The sequence below is a fragment of the Antechinus flavipes genome, chromosome 1 (assembly GCF_016432865.1).
Source record: "Antechinus flavipes isolate AdamAnt ecotype Samford, QLD, Australia chromosome 1, AdamAnt_v2, whole genome shotgun sequence".
NCBI classification, from domain to species: domain Eukaryota; kingdom Metazoa; phylum Chordata; class Mammalia; order Dasyuromorphia; family Dasyuridae; genus Antechinus; species Antechinus flavipes.
In genome coordinates, this window is record NC_067398.1 from 51,694,707 (window position 1) to 51,717,672 (window position 22,966).

Here is a 22,966-nt window from a genome sequence, read left to right on the forward strand (position 1 = left end):
GCCATCTTTGATTTCTTTTTAAATGGCTTTTATTCTACTCCCATTTCTGAGCCAGGTGAAAATTATTCTATAATGCCCTTTTCTCTTCTTCTCCTCCCTCCACTTTGCCCCTAGAGCTTTTTTTCCCCTAGTTCCTAAAATAGTAAAAGAGTGCAAAAAGGAGCCATCTTTGGTTCCTTTTTAAATGGCTTTCATTCTATTGTCCCATTTCTGAGCCCGGTGAAAAGTATTTTATAATACTCTTTTCTCTTCCTCTTCTCCCTCGACTTCTCTCTCCATTTTTCCTCTTTCTGCCATGAACAAGTAAAGACCAGTGTGACAGACACATTGAAGGATGAAACCATTCCAATTTCTTTTTACGTATTTCAAGTCTTGTCCTTCTTTCAGGGCAAGTGTATTCACCAGAAGGAAAAAAAAAAAAAAAAAAGAAGAAGAAGCAGGGAATGGTATAAACCAAATAACTACTTCCAAAGGCACCTACTCTACCTTCTTTCCTTACGAGGTGATTTGGATTCCCTTCCTTTAGAAATACAGAAAGCGAACATTGGCAGGAGAACCAGTCTTTAATTTAGCTTGCCTGTCATGGGAAAGATGGCATGAAGTTCCAGCTAAGGAGGCAAAAATTAATGTGCATGAAGGCATTATCCTCTAATCTTTGGATTTTTTAAAAGCCTCAGGATTGCATTGTGCAAGTTATCAATACAGAGACTGGCAGACAACTCATGCCAAGGTGTGGCCTAAGCCAAAAAACTACAGTCAAAGGAAGCGTAAAAACAGAGTTGTGATCTGGGAAACATTCAGTAAGCCCTGAAGAAAACCAAATTTGAGGTTTTGCAGTGAGTGCCTTCTGGTTTAATGGAAAGAAATTAATACATAAATGTACACTGGAATGCTTTGGCTCTCGCCAAAGCCAAGCTCAGAAATACACATAGGGAAAATCAAGCTGCAGAACCAATGAATTTAGATTTCTCAGTACTGTAATACTGTAAAGGGAAAAGGGTATGAAATTGTACTGTTCTTATATAATAGAAGGAAGATTGATGCACTAAAGAATTCTATCTTTGTTAAATTTATGGCATCCAAATTCCATTTTCTCTGTATGTGATTCAATTCTTTTTTCACCAACAAAAACCTCTGCCATCAGAAAATAAATTGATCAAAGAAAAATAAGAAGAAAGTCCTTTCATTTGAATAAATTTTCAATTCAATAATCTTCATTGTCAAAAATATTGAATCTGATTTTTTCCTTCTTTTATTTATATTTGTATAAACATGTATATTTCATATATATGAAAAAGAACTGTTTTCTCATTAGTCATGTGTAATCTTCTTTAGCAGGCTTATAAAAATATGCTCAGAATATTTTTGTTCCTTCTAAGCAGAAGTCTCAGGATTCCATGAATTTCTATTGCATCTATAATCCTAGTTCATGATGACAAAATACCTGTGTTTTATATTAGTATAATCTTTCCAATTCAGTTGTGAGATTTTTGTGGGCAGAGAATATGCTCCTTTCCTTTTGGGGATCTTTTTTTAATTTTTCACATACTATTGTGTGTCTACATTCCCCTTCCTCCAGAATGTAAACTCCCCAAGGATAGACTCTGTTTCATTTTTGTCTTCATCCTTAGCACTTAAAATTTTTCCTGGCTCAACTAAGGCACTTATTGGATAATTCTTTCCTTTTTCTTAGAGGGTCCAACACAGTGCTCTTGTGGATTGTTTAATGGTTGTAAATCAAGCTTTTCAAAATGATAGTCCCAGAAGTACCTGAACGTGTGGCAAAATTGTTAAAATAACTCAAAGGAAGAGAAAAAAAGATGCATATGTACTTCAAGACCTAGGTTCAAGATCTGTTCTTGAAACTAATTATGTGACCATCAGCAAATAATTAAACCTCTCAATCTCCAAGAAATTCTCAAAGGCTCTAAGCTGTAGACAGCTGCTGTAATTGAAGTTCTCTACACAGGTAAAATCATAGATGTAGGCAATAAAAAGGAGTTGTCAGAAAAATCACATTGATGTACTCACAGAAAACTCATATATACGTGTGTGTGTGTGAATATGTGTGTATTTATATACATTATATATATAATGATATATGTATGTGGAAGGAGAATATACTATTGCAGAAAAAGAACCAACTGAGCAGAAAACCACAATAAACTATTGGATCATTTACAAGTCAATTTTCCTCTCTGGGCTTAAAAATTAAAAGAATTGGATTCGTTGATTTCTAAGGCCTGTTCCTCTGTTTGCTGGCAGTAGAGAATGCAATTTGTGAACCTTTGAGACAGGGTGTGTTGATTTGATTTTTATTGTGTGTAACTACGTTAAAGACCTAAAGTCAAATATTGAAATCACTGGGATACTATGAGGTTCTTTATTAGTCATTTTAGAACTTTCTCAACCTGGCCTCTTTCCACCTTTTTCTTTATATTCAATAGTGGGGAGAGGAGGGAAGGGTGTAAAGGGCATCATAATTGGCTGATGCCAGGATTTTATTTTAAAAGAGAACTTACAGGGTATATGCTAAGAATAGTACACATTTGGTACAATAATAGTAGTAATTGATTATGATGATCTGTATTTGTGTAGCTTTTTTATTTTGTTTTGTTTTTCAAATATTAACTAATTTTATTCTTATAACAACTGTGAGAAGTAGGTACCATTATTATCTCCATCTTACAGTGGAGGAAACTGAAGCAAACAGATTAAATGACTTGTCTAGAACCAGAATACTTACAGCTAGTAAGTGTCCAAAAAGGATTTGAACTCAGATTTTGTTGATTCCAGATCTGACATACTTTGTATTGTGCCATCTAACTGCTTATATCTATGCTCACGGGCAGCTAAGTGACATAGTAATGCATTGGACAAGGAATCAGGAAAACTCTTCTTCATAAGTTCAATACCAGCCTCAGACACTCAGAAGTTGTGTGACTTTGTTTGTCTCAGTTTCCTCATCTGTAAGATGAGCTTGAGAAGGAAATGGCAAATCGCTCTAGTATCTTTGCTAAGAAAACCCCAAATGGGGTCATTAAGAGTTGAACATGATTAAAAAAAACTACTGAACAACAAAAATACGTAGGGCTATCAAGTGAGAATAGCATTTAGAATGATAGTTTTCAAGTGTATTGAAAAGTTCTTTTTCCTTCATTATAATTCAGCAGCAGTTAGGTAGCAGAAACACTGTGGCAAAAACCCAAAAGTCCCTTCTCTTGAAGAGGTTATCTTCTTCTGGTGGGTTATGACCAATACACAGATAAATAAATACAAATTAACTTGAAGAAAGATAATGCAATGACACAAGTTGAGGCCTAAGGGAAGATAAAGATCTTTAGAGTCAGAGATGAAGGAGTACATCGTCAATATGGGATTGTATCATTGTGAATTCATGAAGGTGGGAGATAAAATACAATCCAATTTTGTTGTAATATATCGTGCTGGACTTGTTAACGAAGGAAAAGAGACTTGATACAACCCTTAGTTACCCAGAAAGATCAACTGATCAAAATACTCCTATTCCCTGCGCTTTTAATTTTAAACTTTCAATTTTATTTTTATTTAAAAAATAACTTATAATATATTTTATAAGGTTATATAATTTTAAAGTATTCTTTTATAGTGTAATTTTTATTTTTACATGTAGTAAATTATATCTCTGGAATAATTAGAACCCAGTAACATCTGAATACATGGAAAAAGCAATATTCTATGTAACTAATTGGCCAGTCAGTCAACAAATATTTATTAAGTGTCTGGCACTGTGTTAAAACTAGGATACAGATTTAAAAAGAGCAAGTCCTGTTTCTGCCCTCAAGGCACTTCCATTCTATTAGGGAAGACCCAGTACATAAATCAGTACACAGAAGATAACATAGTGTATATAGACGGTTGACTTAGAGAGGCACTAATAGCTAGAGGTGTCATTCATAAGAATGGTAAAGTAGGAAAGGGGACTTCATGGGAGGCAGAGTCTGAGTGCTAGACCTTGTTTTGTTATGAAGTTTATCAGTGTGACCATGAACCATTGCTTCATCATTTGGGGTCCCCCATTTTCTCATATGAAGGCTCTTAAGTCTGGGCTTAATGATCTCTGAGTTCTCTTAGGATTCTCTGGGAATCACCTCACATGGTGACAGAGGAGCTGGACAGTTGTTACTAGACAAATTACTTTATGTAACAATGATTTGGTTGAACCAGAAACTAGAATAAATTGGAGTTGGAGAAATGAGTGTATGCTTTCTACTATGAGTACTAGACCATAAAACCAATTGATAAGTGTACTAGGAAATGAAAATTAATGGAATCAGTGGCTCCTAATTAATTAAATAATAACAATAATAAGTGACTCCTTAAGGTCACTTCTCTGGGTTTAGAAGTGTCAATCATAGTTGGGTGTGTTTTTTTTTCCTAGCAAGCAATTCTGCCCCTCCAACAACTCATTATTTCACTAAAACTACTGGTTATCCTGCATTTATCAACAAAGGAGCTAAGAGTGATGTGGAAGTGCAGGACTAGGTGCTCTTGGCAAAATCCATTAAATTCAGAAAAAGAATCAAAGGTTTCCATCTGATTATTCCCTACAAAGAAATAAGCAATCAAACTATAGTATTCTGGTGCTTCATTTCTGAGTTAACATTCTATTCTTTTTCCTTCTCCACTCCCAATTTCTCACAAATGATGATGGCGCCTATCAGATTGTTCTATTTTTTAAGTCAAAATTAATCGTGCTTTGGTGGATTTCAAAAATCTGCTCATTGGCCATTATACAGCGTAAGGCCAAATCTGCTGGCCTAAGATAAATGGCCCAAACCCATACCCTGCATTGCAAGGTGGGGAGAAAATGTTATTTTCAGTTTCTCTGCTTGAAACATATCAAACGATTGTGAAATGCTGGGCAATGCCCTGATGCAACAAGACTCAGTGTCGCCCAGCTGGAGAATTGAGACATGGTTGCATGTCCCTGAGAAAGGGGCCTGTTATTCATGCAAATATTTTGTTCATTTGTCCTTTCATGGATAATTGCACTGAGTAACAGAAAACACCTACTCGACTTACAGTTTGGCAAGAAACAGTAGCTTATGTTTGCTAGAGACCAAATTAGAAGCAGGCTCCTTGGACCTTTCTCTAAATCAAAATAAAATAAAAATGTGCAGAGAATCTCTGTGCCTCTCGGTAACTGTGTTCCATGCATGTGCAATGCTGTTAGGTCAGGGTGTCCAGAGCAAAGAGACTGGGCTGCGTGGAGGAGGAAGAATGAATAGGTGATTGGAGGGAAATGCCCATCTAGGAAAAATGTTTTCTTAGAGGGCACAGAGTGGACTGATTATTTTTCTCACCTACTTAACAAAGCCAGAATCATCTTATTCCATTCCCATTGAGATCACTGTCTGGGAGACTATCAGAGATTACATGTTAATAATAGAATTATTCCCAAATTTGCATTTTACTTGTAAAATTTAATACTGAATTTTATTATTGAAAGTTCTAAAACTTAGTAAAACTTAGCAGTTAAGAGTCAAATGGAAGTAGAGTGGGGAAAGAGTGCTGAGCCTGGAATCAGGAAGATCTGTCAAATCTTGTCTCAGACATTTAGTGATCCTAGACATGTCACTTAATTCTATCTACCTCAGTATCTTTATCTGTAAAATGAACTGGAGAAGGAAATAGCAAACCCCAAATGGGGTCATGAGGAGTGGGGCACAACGAAACAATAAAATAGCACTTACCTCACAGGGTTATTATAAGAATCAAATGAGGTAATATTAGTAAAAAGCATTTAGAACCGTGTCTGACACATCATGTGTGCTACATATGTGCTTATTCCAATCCAGATAATGTTTTACCTTTTATTATGGGTAAACTAAAATTTTTCCTGTTTCATTATATTAAATATGCTTTTAAAGATTTTTTTATGGTTTTAGCCAAGTATATTAGTTATCAGCCAGTTGTTTCTTTAGCCCTGATTTTTTCATATCTTTTTCCCTAGCACAGCATTTTAATGGTTTACTAAGAATGATTCCAACTCTTAAAATCCTGTTTCTGTGATCCTAAGCACATATACTTTATTTTATTATTTTGGAGGTAATTGGGGTTAAATAACTTGACTCCTCTCTCCTTTCCTCCCTCTCTCCTTCCCTCCCATTTTTCTTCTTTCCTTTCCATCTTCCTTTCTCCCTCCTTCTTTCCCTCCCTCCCGTTACACAGTTATTAAGTGTCTAAAGCTAAATTTGGACTCAGATCTATATATCCATTGAGCTATCTGGCTGCCCCTAGCACATGTATTTTAAATCTGACATCATATAATCAACTCCAAACACAGAAGTACACTGGGTACTCTAGGAAGTTACAGTGGTAATATTAGGCACCTAAGTAATGCAGTGAATAAAGTTGCAGCCTGGAAGTCAGGAAGGCCCAAGTTCAAATCTAGCCTCAGACTCTAGCTGTGTGGCTCTGGGCAAGTCACTTCACCCTGTTTGCCTCAGTTTCCTCCTCTGTAAAATGAGCAGGAGAAAGAAATGGCAAGCCACTCCAGTCTCTTTGCAAGGAAAACTTCAAATGTGTTCATGAAATCATTGTACAGCAATTAATCAGAGAATCTTAAAACTTAAATAAATTTGTATTCATAGGGTCATCGATTTAGAGTTGCATGAGTTCATAGAAGCTGTTCAATCCAACAAGAAATGAGGAAAATAAGTGATAGGTTAAGTCATGACCTTGCCCAAGATCACACAGTAAGTAGATAGCAGAGCTGGAATTCAAATAGAGGTCTCCAGACTCCAGATTCAGTATTTTTTCTGCTCTTTCTCCTTCTTTGGACACTCTCCACCGAACGCCTGCTTTAGGATGGTATGTAGTTGTCATAGTCTATGTCAGTGAAACCCAAGCCCTAACCATGTTCTTTCTACTGAGCTATGAAGGAAGTACAATGTAGATGGTGATACAGATGTCAGACGCTCTGGATTCAAATCCTGATTGTATTCTGTACTACTATGGGGAAATCATTCTTTGGGTGTCAGTCCCCCTTATTGGGAGAAATAAAAATTTGAAAAATTGGGCTAAATGATTTTCAAAGTTCTTTCTAACTTAAAATTCTATTATCTTAGCTGGTGAAGTTGATATTCCCTAAGATTGAGCTCAAGGGTGTTTTGAAAGTTTAAAATATATATATACACATATGCAACACGAATTAACCAATCAATGGAGGGAGGACACAGGAAGTTGAAAGGGGTTGGTAGGAGGATTATAATGGTGGAGTTTTATGGGGTTTTGGCTCCATTATGAAAGTGAGTTTTGAAAGGAGAGATATCATTTGATTAGTTCTCAGCATGTGAGAGACTGACTTCTCTCTGGAGGTCATTGAGAAAGAGAGAGATGACCTTTAAGCCATCACCAACACACATTCCCCTTTCCTGTACTGTTTACACTATAATCCAGATAACTCTGGGTTGTTTGGGTTCTTGTTTGTATAGACATTCAGACATGTGAACAGTGTGAGTGCCCAATATTCCCTCCGGGGACCACTGTAGCATGTTCAAAGTTCTTTCTCTCACTCTGTCTCTCTCTTTAAATAAATGCTCTCTGGGCACTTTGTTTATTTCATAAAGACTCCCAATTCAAACTTATTTTAGCATGACTGTTCCCTAACCTTTCAGAACAGGTCCTCTGTTCGTGAGATTGAAATAAATCAAATAAGGAATGGAATCAAAGAATCCCGACATGCTAGAACAAGAAGAGATCCCAGAGATCAGGAAATCCCACCACCTCAGGTTTCAGATGAGAAAAACCCAGACTCAGAGAGATGAAGGAATTTGTTCAAGATTATAGAGCTTCTTAGTAAAAGAACATGATCTAGAACACAGTGAGTTCTAGACTTGATTCTGCAATCACCCCATTGTTTTTCCCACTGGACCACGGTATTGTGATGACATGGGAGAAGGGTCTCTTGAATATTGCTTATTTCCCATCTAATCAGGTGCTTTCAGGCACAGATCATTCTAGATATGGAGTATTTTACCCTGTCAAGGTCAGGGAGTGCTTCTTCTCTTTCTTAAACCTTTTCATCACTGAGGAGGCAGAGAATATGTTTGTTCCCATTTAATCTGGACAGGAATTTTCCACCTATGTCCACACACTCAGGATTGTTAATTTTGATAACTTTCAAAATCATTGGCTTCTGGTATATAACCTTAACTTTTTATTTGGTGCATTTAAAAGTATTATTCTCGGGGAGAGATCGCTGGACTTTACCACATTTTGAAAGGGGGCTATGAAAGACCCTCTTATAGAAACCATCCCACTCCTGTCCCTCCCAATGCGCACCAATAACTCCTTACTGTAGCTACTAACAATACCACTCCCAGTGCCCATTCCCTCTTTCCCATCAGTCTTTCCCCCCTTTATTTCAGAGAGCCAAAGCCCAGTCTCCTCCCCTCATCCTTGACAGAAGAGTTAAAATTTAAAATTTGTAGTAACTGGCATTTTTGGCTGCTCTCCTGAATAGTAGGAGCTGGTTCCAAGTAAACCAAGTCAGACAGATGCCTCTTATATAAAGGGTCAAAGTCTAACAGAGTGAAGCTAGTGGGTCACAAGTCCAGTGTAAAGGCTCTGAATCAAGCCTGCCTCTGGCTTTATTGCACCGGCCATGATTACTCATCAGAGATTTAGAAGACTATGTGTCATCCAGCATCCCGAGCAGAAAACTTGGGGAGGCAGCTCTGTTCTGCCTTATTTAAATAGCATTACTTCCCAGGGCTTCTGAAGAATCAGCAGTTTCTTCACTGGGAAGTTTCTTCTAAAAATGCAAAGCTAGATTTTCATCCTCAATAGCTCTCAGTTCTTTTATCTGTTTCCAATGTATCCTCGGTGTCCCCCACATTTGTTCAACTTGTTCAAGGAAATAATATAAAAAGGAGGTGCTATGAGACAATTGGCTGGCAGGGTGCAAAGAATGCTGAATTGGGATATGGCAAATCCCGAGTTAAAATTCTGCTGTGTGACCTTGGGCAAAACATTTGGGCTCTTTAAGACTTAGTTTTCTCATCTTTAAAATGGGGATGATAATTGCATCTAGTTCACAGAGTTGCTGTGAATGGAATACTCTGTGTAAGGAGCTTTGTAAACCTTCAAGTTCTATATAAATGTTAACTATTATTAGTTATTGAATGAAAACTCTGACCTTAATAATAATAAATGATTCCTCTTTTTTAAAAAGCTAGAGTTTTCATTATAGAGATATTAAGAGATAATGGTAACTCACATTTACAGATTTCTAAAGTGTTTTCTTTCTAGCAACAGATGATATAGGTAGTGTAAATATTATTATTCCCATGTCACAGATGAGGAAACTTGGAAAGGTGTTGTAGCTAGGAAACTCTCTTCTGAACTCCCCTAATACAGTCAAAGGCATCACATCCTCCTGGTAACCCAGTGCTATTCTCAGTTCCTCATTTTCATTTCTTTTTCTCAGTATTTCACACGTCTCCTTTCCCTTCACACAACGACCACCAGACCACTTCTCACCTGGACTATTATGAGATCTTCTAGCTTTTATCCCTACCTCAGAATATCCTCCATTCAGCTATCTAAATGACTTTTATAAAGACTACAGTTGATTATCTGTCTCTGTATGTATCTGTCTCTGTCTCTATATATCTCTCTCTTTCTCTGTCTCTCTGTTTTTTTTTTTTTTTCTGACTTTCTTTCTGTCTCTCTCTTTCCATTTTCCATATCAAGGGAATATATTTAAGACCTTCAATTTTAAGAAACCAAAGGAGTTTGTGGACATAAAGTCATTGTTGTTTTCATTATTAATGACCTATATTGGTGAAGTATGAAGTTGCGATACAATTAAATGAGAGCAGGACCGTTTGTGAAATCATGTACACAGCACCATTGTTCTAAGATTGTCTTGAGACAACAAGGTACAGGTGTTAGACACCTCTTCCCTCCAACTCAAATTTGGAGAATGGTATTGAGTAAGTGCTCCTGAAGATATTATTGTCTTTGCCTGAAAAAGATTAATCACTGTCAAAACTCCTTCCCTTCCTTTTCTTCCCATAAAGCCATTTCATTGTAGATTGCTGTGCTCCGGGGCTTAGTTCTAAACTTCACACTCTTATCGTTGTTCTCATTTTTGGTTACAGGCTTTGCCATGGTTGACACAGAGATGCCATTTTGGCCCACCAACTTTGGGATCAGCTCCGTGGATCTGTCTGTCATGGATGACCACTCCCACTCTTTTGACATCAAACCCTTCACCACTGTTGACTTCTCCAGCATTTCCACCCCACATTATGAAGACATTCCATTCACAAGGGCTGACCCCATGGTTCCCGATTACAAGTATGACCTGAAACTCCAAGAATGCCCAAGTACGAATTTTATTTTCACTTTTCACATTGCTCAGAGTGTAATTATATTGCATTCTAACTAGAACTTTAATTCCATAGGTAGACACAATACAACAAGCATCAGAATTCCCAGTGTCCCACTAGTCATCTCAACTCAGGGTTAGGAAAGGAAAGAATTTTGAATAAGATAATTCTTGGAAGGCACGAATAACAACTTTCCCCTGTGGGTAAGGGTTAAGATTAGATTTTTAAATAGGATGATCATTTGCAAAAAGGCATTTGTTAACTTCGATAAACCTCTAAATTAGATGTGGTTTTATCTACTATTTATATCTCCTTCCCACAGTAGACAGAGGATAAAGGTGTCAGAACTTCATTCCTTACTTTTGAAATCATTGATCCTTATTGGAAGTCCATGCTTTTTCAGCATGTCTTATGATCAGTCAATCAATATTTGTTAAGCAGCTACTATGTGCCAGATATGTACTATGCACAAAGATCTATTTTAATTTTTCCAACTCCCTTCATATACTTTTTCAATCCTTTGGGTCAGTAGCAAAACAGTAGCAAAAGTAGCAAAATACCAGTGGTCTTCCATCCTAAAGAGATCTAGCCTCTTGAGTTCTTTTGGCCATTTAAGATATTAACAAGTAAACAAGTCTAGATTCTAGCATTTATTAAATATATTTTTTAATTTTTTAATTTGATATTATTTATTCTGTGCAAAGTTTCCCATTTTCACTTTACTAATCCTGACTTTGTTAGGAGGCTATGAAATTCTCTGAAGTGTTTTGTGCTCCCTCTAGAATTTGCTTCCAATTAAAAACACAATCTTTTCAATGTTCTTCCATATGCAGGTGCTATCAAAGTGGAACCCCCATCCCCTCCTTATTATTCAGAAAAAACCCAGCTCTACAATAAGCCTCATGAAGAGTCCTCAAACTCCCTTATGGCCATCGAATGCCGAGTCTGTGGGGATAAAGCTTCTGGGTTCCACTATGGTGTACATGCTTGTGAAGGCTGCAAGGTAAAAATGGTGATCTCTCTTGTTTTTGTCTTCAAGGAATTTGTTGATCATTTCTCTGTTCTATTCATACTGAGGGAGACAGTTGAGGGGATGCATTGACATGACCACTTGGAACCTTTATCCTGGTTCCCTTGATAAATCTTGAAACAGACTCCCAGTAATGGCTGCAAAGTATAGTGAAAGGCATTTTTTAAGTATCTAGAAAAGTAAGGCAGCAATGTAGAGAAAAGGGAAAAGAAATTGTTTTATTAAAAATTGGAAAATTTCTTAATCTCTAAAGTGCAAAGTAAATACATTGGTCTCTTGGTTTTGCACTAAAACCTGATATCAATGGTTGTTGTTTTATTTTTAAATTCCTGGCTCCAGAATGGGATGTAGGGAAGAATCACAGAATTATAGATTCTAAGCTGAAAGGTACCCCAGAGGTCATTTAGTCCAATGCTCTCACTTTTCAGGTGAGGAAACTGAGCCCTGAAATGGTTATATTATTTCACTCAAGTCATGCAGAGAGAAGATATTGACAGAATTTGAACCCAGGCCATTCTTTCCACGCCATTGGGGTGAAAAGTTCTGCTTTATCATTTGTCTCCCCAATTGCAAATGTTTTTCATGGTCTTTAGATTCTGAGCATTTTACAAAGAAAAAAAAAAAAAAAACACCATAGATTTTTCCACTGGGGAAAAATACACAGAACAAAAACTGTATTTTTTTTCTTTCCATGTATAATATCCAGTCTAACCATCTCCCTTCCATTTTAGAAATTTCTATCTAGCTGCTTAGGCAAGTAATATTCTGTCTCCTTATTGACAAGCGTATCAATCCAGCCACATTTCAGCATGTGCATTCTTTTGCAATAATCACTCATGGAAATATTCTTGGAATAGAGTAATTCAGAGAAATAGAATGACTTGCACGTATGCTCCCTGTCAGTGCTTGGAACAAACTGAACATGAATAAGCTCTCTGTGGGATAAGTGCTGTTTCTCCTGTCCCCTAAAAATAAGTAAAATAAAATAAAAGGATCAAAAGTACATTCTGTGCAAGACAAAACAAAGGAACTGAAAACTGTAGACAATCAGGCTGCCATTGCTGGGTACTAGCAGACCCAGGTTCTGGGGTCAACTCAACTGTTAAGTGCTTTATGAGCTCGGGCAGCCATATTATTTTGTGTGGACTCACTTTATCTGTAAGATGCAAGCATTGGGCTGCATGGTTTCTCAACGCTTTTCCAGCTTTTTTTTTTTTTTTTCCTACAGTTCAGAATGACTCTTTGAAATAAACTTTGTAGAGTAATGTAAATTGCGGTTTAAACTAACATTTTACAGATAAGGAAACTGAGGCAAACAGAGTTAAGGGACTTGCCCAGGGTCATACTATTAAGTATCTGAAGCCAGATTTTAACTCAGGAAGATGAGGTAGCCTGGTTCAGACTCAGCACACTACCCACTGCACCACCTAGCTGCCCTACCTTCCAACTTTAGGATCACTAAAGTTGTTAAGATTTTTTTTCCCCTTTTCTCAAACCCAGATCAGCCTCTCTGCAGTTTTTACCTATTGCTATAGTTCTACCCTTTGGGGCCAAGCAGAAAAAAAGCTAATCCTTTTCCCATGTGACAGTAATCCTAGAGTGATTTTTTGGTGAAAGATTAATCATCATCATAACATTTATAAGGTATTTCCTATGGGCCAGGCACTGTGATAAGCACTTTATAATTTTGATCTCATTGATCCTCACAACAGCCCTGTAAGGTAGTTGCATGTTACAAATAGGGAAACGGAGGCAAACAGGTCTTGTGATTTGCTCAGGGTCCCAGAGCTGGTTGGTGTCCACCTGACTCTGCTGCATCCTTTATCTGCAGTACCGATGGTCAGTAATCCCGTCCCATCCAAGGCTCGGGCTCTGTCTTCCTCTTGACCACAGTTAATGGGATGCTGTCATTCTGTTACTTGCCCAAGTTTATATAAATTAAGGGCAGGGCAGAGGGCAGCCTGGCTCTCCTGATTCCCTGTCAGGGCTTTTTCTGGGTCACGAGAACAGATCCATTCTAAAGAAATGAGATGCTGAATTCTAGAAAGCTTCATCCCCCAGAAAGGAGCGGCGCTCTCCCTCACTAATAACTCCTTCTCCATGGCCCTTGGTTGCCGATAGCACTACCATCCTCTTACCCTCCCAAGCTCATTTGCTCAATTATCTTTGGCTTCTCCTTCCCTCTCATCCCTTCCCCCAAATCTGACCTGCTGCAAAATCCTGCACGTTCCTCCCTATGTGATTCCCACTGCAACCACCCCAGTATAAGCTCCTATTTAATCCTATTCACCATTCACCCATCACTCGGCTTTCTGAATAATCTTCCCTATGCACTCGTATGCTCCCCATTACTAATCAAATTAAATATGCATTCTTTAGTCTGGCACTCAAGGACTTCCACAATCTGGTGAGGACCTTTCCTTTCAGACACCATCTTCCCTGGGTACACAGTGTGTGAATCAGTTAAATTAAATTAATTACCTTTCCAGGTCTTAGGCGGGAGTTTCTCACCTTCTTCCTCCCTTTTATATATAGACTTCACCATGCCTAGAATGGATTCTCCCCATGCCTCTAAGAAGCAGAAAAAGTCTCTAAAGAGAATATTCTTAAAACAATATTGTTCTTACTGTATATATATTCTCTTGCTTCTGCTTTTATTATACTATACTATGGAAATTGCTTGTTTTATTTCATGAATTAGGAAGAGGAAATAAAGTGGATGTTTTTTAAATCTTTCCACAAGGCACAAAGTCCTTCCTAATCGAAGCGGAGTTCAGGGGATCAGACCTTTCATTCTGAAGGGCTTCCTGTTCAGAATCAGTATTGGATATTATAAGTTCATGAAGAAGGAGTTCTTACAGGGGAGAAGAAGGGAAAAAAGGAAGGAAGGAAGGAGAGAGAGGGCAGAACAGATAGAGAAGAGGGAGAGGAAGACAAAGATTAGAGAAAGGGAGAGAGAAATTCAGAGACACAGAGAGATTTTCAACCTTTACTGTCCCAATACTTTGGAAACAACCAGCTTCATCTGTCAACCACATCACCCCAACTTGGAAAAATAATGCTTACAAGTCATCAGATGAAAATAAACTTGGCTAGTTAAAAGCTACCAGATCACTCTTTTATTTTTTTTTCTCCAGGATCATTCACATTTCCCAGTATCATGTGAAATTTCTGGCTTTTTCCTAATTATGCTTTTCCTGAGCCAACACCACTCCCTCACCCAAGTTGCTACCATTTCCTCCCCAAAATAACTTTTCATTTTATTGTGTACACACACACACACACACACACACACACACACACACACACACCACTAATTATATTTACATGATGTCTCCCAAGGTAATACAAAGTCCTCATGTGTCTTTGCATCCCCAGAAACAAGCACAGTGGCTGGCACATAGTAATACTTAACAAATACTTATTGATTTTTGCTTGATCAGTTATAGTTCGAAGGCCATGTTTGTCTATGGGCAAGACATTTTGCTTCTCAGCACCCCCAAGGAATCTTTTAGGCTCCATGTTTCAGGAGAAATAGATACGTCTCTTCTGTATGTTGCCATTCCCTTCTGCATCAGCGAGCATGGTTTCTCCATCCCGGGCCTTCCATTAATGGATGAACTCACAGACCCAGACCAAATACAAGGAGAACTAGACTAATAGAATTTTAAAACAGGAAAGGACTTTAGAGAGCACTTGGTCCAGCCTCACCTGCCCCCAGAGCTGCTGAAAGTGTCCAAGTGTTTTTCACTCTGAATCTTGGCTTTCCTTTTGCCTCCATGACAGGGCTGAGTTTCTTGGGGAATTCTGTCATTCTTGCATGTTGTTCCCTATTATATTCTTATGCCTGTGGGCTACAGTAACACAGGGCCCTCCTGCATAAATAAATGAAATGAATTTCTGCAGGAAATTATGCAATGGGGAGAATTCCTCAAAATTATCCACATGTGGATTTTTATTGGCCCCGATCACAGCTTCGGATGGAACCACTCGCACTTTGCCAAACCGCTTAGTACAGTTAGGAAGGATGGGGCCTGTGGCTGAAATGATTTGCAGAGAGGTTAAACTGATTACATGGTGGTTTATTCTCATTACATTGAATCCAGAACCCTTCTTGATCAGGCTAAAAACCAAATGGGTGCCCAAGATGCAGCTAGGCCTGTGATGAATATGGTAAGGATCTTGGAGATCCTTGGATCCAGTCCTCCGTTTTACAATTTTTTTTAAGCAAATAGATAGTAGGGTCACATTTATTTAATGCATTCAGGTTTACAACAGCTTTGTGAAGTAGGCTTCAGGATTTTCACTCATATCCAACTCTTCATGATCCCATGTGGGTTTTTTTTGGCTGGAGTGATTTGTCATTTCCTTTTCCAGCTCATTTTACAGATGAGGAAACTGAGGCAATGTGACTTGCCCAGGGTCACACAGCTGGGACTAGATTTGAACTCAGTCCTCCCTGACTGCTCCATTCACTGAACCACCTACTACCCTCATGAAATAAACAGTATATGTATTATCCCAATTTCATAAGGAGAGGAAAGAGAACAAGTATTTATTAAGCACCTACTGTATGGCTGGCTATTATACTAATATTTATAATCATTGTCTCTTTTGATCCTCAAGACAATGCTGGGATGCAGGTGCTTTCATGATCCAATTTTTATGGTTAAGGGGTTAAATGTCTGGCTCAGAATCAGATATATGTAAGGGCAGACTCAAACTCGGGTCTTCATAATTATAGACCAGCGCCATTGTGCCAACTTGCTGCCCCATTTGATTGTTTGGCAAACTAAGGCAGAACTATATTTAGTGACTTGTTCCACAATTCAGACCTGGTGCTCCCCTGATTTCTTGGTCTTTTGTCTGTTTCTTTTTTCCCTTTGCCCTCTTTAACCTAAATGAGCACTTGCAAGTTCACACAGAAAATCCGTGGTGGCCAAGGATCAAGGACTCAACCAGCCTGTGTCCCACCAGATTATGTACTCTGCATCCTTTCGAGAGCCTTAGACACCTCGTAAGATGGACTTCTCTATCTCCCTTTGCAGGGTTTCTTCCGGAGGACAATCCGTTTGAAACTTATCTATGACCGGTGTGATCTGAACTGTCGGATCCACAAGAAGAGTAGAAATAAATGTCAGTACTGCAGGTTTCAGAAGTGCCTTGCTGTGGGGATGTCCCATAATGGTAAGTGTAATTTTTTAAAAATAACACAAGACAATTATTACGCAGGAACTATTGAGTGAAAATAAATTATTCAGTAAGCATTTATGAAGTGATTGCTATATTCCAGGCACTGTGCTAAGCCCTGAGAATCCAAAGAAAGGCAAAAACCTAGTGCCTGCCCTCAAGATGCTCACCTTCTGAGGTGGGGAAGGCTAACTGTGAGAAATTATTTACATAGATAGTACATACAGAGAAGTGGAGATGGGAATTGTGGGGGTTGAGGGTGAAAACTGGGACTGAGAAAGTCCTCCTGCAGGTGGTGGGATTTGAGCTGAGTCTTGGAGGAAACCATCAAAGTAAGGGAAGATAGCATTTAGGTCGTGGAGTACTGCCAGTCAGGGAAATGACAGGGTGATTGGAGATAGAATGACATGTGTGAGGAATACCACCTGCTGCTGGTTCGTGGAGCACATGGGGGTAATAAAATATAATAAGACTGAAAAGGTAGAAAGGGACTCAGTTTTGAAGAGCTTCAAATGCCTAATTCTAGAGCCAATTAAATTTGCCAAATGGAAACTTTGGGTGTGGGAGGGAGTATCTCTGACATGGTCATACCTGCACTTTAGGGAAATCTCTTTGGCAGCTAAGTGGAGAGACCTGAGCAACGGAGGCTAACCAGAAAGCATCTACAGATTGTAGAGACGTGAGGTGATGGGAACCTGCTTACGGGCAGAGGGTATGTGATTCAAGAGAAAGGGTTATAAAGCTATTTTAGTTATTTAAGCTTAAAGACGCCTTAAGTTTTTTGGAACACTGAATGTGAGAGGTCATTGTGAAGGCAGAACTGATAAGACTTGGCAATAGGTTGCATAATGGAATGAGTGCAAGAGGGAAGTCAGGGATGACCTTGACCAGCCTGGTTGACTGGAAGAATGGTGGTGTCCTCATGAGTAAGAGGGAAGGCTGAAGAAAAGGGGTAGGAAATAATGGGCTCTGTTCAATGGGGCATTTCCAAAAGACAGATGTAAAACTGGAGCTCAGAATGAGGTTAGCTCTGGATTTATAGATCTAGGAATTGTCAGGCTGGAGATGATAACTGAACACTTTTGGAGACCATCAAGACAAATAAAATAGAGGGCTAAGGACGTAACCTTGGGGGACGCCCATAGTTAGCGAGCATGATCTGGATCAAGATCCAATAAGGGAGAATGAAAGGAATAAATAGGCAAATATAGAACCAGGAGAGAGCAGTGTCAGAAAAACCCACATAAAAGAGAATATGCCAAAGGAGAAGGAGATCAACCATGTCAAAGAATACAAAGAGATCAAGAAGAATGAGGATTGAGGAAAGGCCATTAGAGTAGGCAATGACAAGATCCCTGGTGAGTTTGCAGAGAACAATTTCTGTTCAATTGCAGAGAGTTTAGAATCAACTAAGAGGAAGCAAATGTATTTTGTTTTTTCAGGGAATTTAGCTAAGAAGGGGAAAGAGAGATATGATAGCTCCAGGGATGATAGAAGCAAGTAAGGGTTTTTAAAGAAAGGGAAGACCCTGGGCAGGCTTGATTATAGGCAACAGAGGAATCAGTAGATAGGGAAAGATTGGGATAAGATTGGAGATGATAGAGAAGGCAATATGCTGGAGAGAATGAGATAAGATGGGATTAAAAATGCTTTTAAGGGCTGTGGGCCTTGATAAGAGTAGCCACCTCTTCATGCGAGACAAGGATGAAGGAAAAAAATTCTGAGGGAAGAAAAAGTTCTTATTAAATGACCTAAATTTTTCAGGGAATTATGAAAAGAGATAGTAACCTAAAAGGAAGAGGAGAAAGGATGCTAGGGAAGACTTGAGGAAGTATGAAAAGTTCTGGAATAGCTACTGTGGTGAATGATAGAGCAAAGTAATCAGGAAGGTAAACAAGGATTGCCTTGCTACAGTGAGGGCCCAGTGGAGATGATGTAAGATAAATTTCTATTCATAGATTCAGAGCAGAAAGAGATTTCAGAGGTCATCTATTCCAACCTCTTATCTTAATGATGAGGAAACTGAAGTGTAGAAAGGCAAATGATTTGTTCAAGGTCACACAGATAGTGAGTGATAGAAGTGGAATTTAAAACAAGGTTCTGACTCCAAACTTGCTCTTCTTTTCATTGCGTCATGAAGGGGCTTGGAACCATTGTTTAGCACATTGAGCAACGTCATCCACGGTGTGCCAGATTTTAACAAACACATACATGTGCACACACACATATACACCCATACACATATACACCGATGTGTCAATGTACATACAATTAGCGTGACACTTTTCATTTGGGCAATTATCGTCAAACTTCTGTATGTTGTAAATTCTTCCTTCATGGGATTGAATATGTGTCGACCATCTTTGTAAATTTAGTTGTTTTATATTGTCACTTCTTAAGCCCATTGGAACAGAAAATTTAATTATGTTACAAATGTCTTTGAGAGATATTCATAACAAAAGCTCTGCAAGTAATAAGGGGTATTCTTTCCCTCTTTAATATGCTGAAGTGATGCGTCTACACTGGAATTATAAATTTTTTTGTTTTGTTTTAATAGTATTTTATTTTTCCAAATACATGCAAAAATAGTTTTCAACATTCACCCTTATGAAATCTTTTGTTCCAAATTTTTCTCCCTTTCTTCCCCCCTTTCCCCTCCTCAAATCAGCACGCAATCCCATAGAGATTAAACATGTGCAATTCTTCCAAACATATTTCCATATTTGTCACACTGCACAAGAAAACTCAGATCAAAAGGGAAAAAAAACCACAAGAAAGAAAAAAAAAACTGCAAAAAAAGGTGAAAATACTATGCTTTCTTCTACATCCAGTCTCATTAAGAACTATAAGTTTTGACCTAAGTCAGAATTGAAGATAATTGCACATTTTCTTCTCCACCTATTAGGGAAACTTGAGCAATTATTTCTTCCTAAACTCTTATTTTTCTCATAACATGCTTAAATTTCAAATAATAATAATAGTTGGAATTTATATAATCCTTTAAATTTTTAAAATACTTTTTTATCCATATGGATATTCATAATGTTGTCAAATTACATATCATTAATACATTTCTTTTCAAAATGTTTTTATATTTGTTTTTCCATTTTATCTTCATGGCAATCCTAAAAGAAGATAAAATGTGTTAGTATGCTTATCTGATCATGTATTTTCTCTCTCCAGCACCTAGCATAGTTGTTAGTTGAAAAGCTGAACATAGTTCAGTTCAATAAGCATTATTAAGTGCCTATTGTATACAAAACACTGTATAGACATTGGAGATATTTAGGCAAAATAAAAAGAAAATTCTGCATTCTCAAGAAGCTCACATTCTACTGGTTAATGAAGAGTAAGATGCTGAACATTGCTTATTGAAGTGGATTAGATTAGAGGTTAGTGCCTCAGATCTTTATCAATATTCTATGCATAGAAAAAGATTAAAGAATCAGGTATAGAAAAGTAATAGTACAGATTGAGACTTTTTTTGGTATAGCCAATGGAACAATTTGTTTTGCTTGACTGTACATGTTTATAATAGGAATTTTGTTTTCTTTTCTTTCTTGACTGGAGGGAGAGAAAAAAAGAGAAAAGACAGAGTTTTGTTGATTAACAAAAAATAAAAATTTAATTTTAAAAAATCGGCTATAATATTCTTATCACAAGAGCAGCCTGAATTCAAAAGGCACAGAAATTTAAGAGATGCAAGTATTTCTAAGTTTCCTAAGTATTTCAATCTTTTATGTCATTTCAAAATCATTGTAGGTTCACGTTAGACAAGACATAATAAAGAGCAGCTTTAAAAGATACCTAATGCATCTAATGTCAGATATGAATTGTAGACCTCATTCAGATATATCTACTTGAAACATTCACTTTCAAGTGTACCAGCTGATCTCCCCAATTAAACTTAATATGTCTTTTGCCTTGTATCAAATGTAATCAAAATTAGTTTGTTTTTTCTAAAACTGTTTTGGAACAAACAGTAATAATAGCCCGCTTTTATACCACACTGAGGATTTGCAAAGCACTTTACACACATTATCTCAGTTAATACTCGCAACAACCTGTAAGGTAGGTGCCATTATGATCTCCATTTCTAGGAGACAGAGAATTAAGAGACCAAAAATTTGCCTAGGGGCATACAACTAGAAGGGTCTATGGCAAGATCTGAACTCAGATTTTCCTGATTCCAAATACTCTTTCTACTAATGCACTTTGCTATCAAATGTTAAATGCCAAGCTGTGGAGGCAATGCAGATCAATCATTACGCCCATTTGCCAAGACTTTTTCCCCTAATACTTTTTCCCTTTTAAATTTAATCGGATACAGGGCCAGTTTCAATGGTCTTGTGAAGCGAGAGAGCCATCTCAGCCAGAGAGAGGACTATAAGAACTGAGTGTGATTCAGAACATAGCATTCTCACTCTTTTTGTTATTGTCTGTTTTCTTTCTCATTTTTTTCCTTTTTGATCTGATTTTTCTTATGCAACATGATATTTGTGGAAATATATATAAAAGAATTGCACATGTTTAACATATATTGGATTACTTGCCATCTAGGGAAGGTAAAAAATTTAGAATACAAGATTTAGTCAGGGTGAATGTTGAAAATTATCTATGCATATATTTTGAAAATGAAAAGCTTTAATTTAAATAAATAAATGAGCAAACAAACAAACAAATAAATAACAAATTTAATCTGATCAAGAGATGACATTTCTAGTCACTATCCTGAACTTCATCCCCCTCACACTAAAATATCTTCTAAAAGGGAGGAGTGGGAATCAGATTTTTTACCATAATATTCTGGACTTTCGAATTTACGGGTATTACTCTTTCCCTCACCCCTTTTCATCTGGATACCCAGCATCAAATCAGCACAGGCTTTCAGGAGCCAGTGCTCTTGGCCAGTGCAATCAGGGATGTAGGGACAGGAGAAGAGGCTGGCCAAACTTGTCTTTAAGAAGAACTGCAGCTGCTACGCAGGGATACACCACTGTTGGCTCTGATTGCAAAATAATTTGCTGATTTAATTCCATCAATTTCCTTTTCACTTGTAGGCCTCATAAAGCAGAAGGCCCTGGTTTCCAAGTCGGGGGTTGTATTTCAGGTGATGCAACCAAGTTGTAATAAACTTATATCATCTTTGTGGGGAAATCATTGACTTCAAGGTCATTATCACTCAGACAACTAAGGAAAGCTGGCCAAGTCCCCTTTTAATGTTGTTTGGTTATAGTGCAAAACAAAATAAGCATGTCATCTACATATTCATGGGAAATCTGTCTCCTATTGCTTAGGGGCAAATAGTACCTAAAATCCAAACTTTGTAGAATTTGTTCTATAATTTCCTCTTGCCCAGAAAAGTCAAAGTTATAATAAACTTGAAAGTCCAGTCATTTCATGACTTCATGTAAAAATACTCACTTCAGAATCTCTGAAGAAAGAGGCAGAGTCATAATGAAGAGTCTCCCCTCATTCTTTTTTGGCAGAGCAAAGAGGAAAAACAGGAATTAAATGTCATAACATAAAAGACTTATGCAATTCGGCACTTAAAAGATTGCAAACATATCTGAGAAAACGAATTCTCAGAGGTTTTTATAGGAATGTTTGTTGCCCAGAAAAAGAAACAACTGAAATGAGTTGTACACAAGAAAGTATCTCTAGGAGTCCCTAGGTCTTGATTTGTCATAGCATCCTGATAGTGGGATAAGCTGCCAACAGAAAGATTTCTAGACTATTAGAAGCTCCTTTTTGATGCCAGTAGGATGCTCTTTGACAGTTAGATATCCATTGATTCACCTGATTATCATCTGTTAGTCTGAAAGCATGTAGAAATTATTTCCTTGATCGACAAATCTTTTGTGACTTCAGATTGGCTAAAGTTGAAACTACAGTTTCCTCTTCCTACTATTTAAGATCCTCCACCATCCAACATCATGCTTATTTCTCTCTTCTCCCCCATATGTATCCCATATCCCAACCAGATAAGACTAATTAGCCTTCTCCCTTTATACCATGCTTTCTTCTTGTGTATGCTCACTCACATGGTTCCCCTTGATTAGAATTCTTTGTACATGGATATTTGCATTTTGTCTTCCTCATTAGACTAGAAACTCTTCAAGGGCAAGACCTGTGTTTTGATTTTTGGTTTTCTGGGGTTTTTTGGTTAGTTGTTTGTTTTGTATCTCCAGCACTTAGCACATGGTAAAGATGCAGATACGACAAAATGTTGAATATGTATTGAGTATGAATGAGAAATAGGAAGTGTTTAATAAGTATTTAGTGACTGATGGACACAATGTACAGTTTGGTATTTTCATTGTTGACTCATGTACTTCTAGAAACCAAAGAACTATCCCATCCA

The 22,966-nt window shown here is 37.6% G+C and overlaps 1 protein-coding gene across 5 annotated transcripts in view; it reads left to right on the plus strand.

Annotated features, from left to right (window-relative positions):
• Positions 1 to 22,966, plus strand: part of PPARG (peroxisome proliferator activated receptor gamma) — a 164,654-nt gene that overhangs the window by 86,545 nt on the left and 55,143 nt on the right. For all 5 annotated transcript variants that reach the window (XM_051982534.1, XM_051982493.1, XM_051982514.1 and 2 more), the window contains 3 exons: positions 10,152 to 10,379; positions 11,216 to 11,385; positions 16,461 to 16,599. In XM_051982534.1, coding sequence (XP_051838494.1) covers positions 10,152 to 10,379; positions 11,216 to 11,385; positions 16,461 to 16,599 — 537 coding nt within the window. The remainder of the gene's footprint in view (positions 1 to 10,151; positions 10,380 to 11,215; positions 11,386 to 16,460; positions 16,600 to 22,966) is intronic.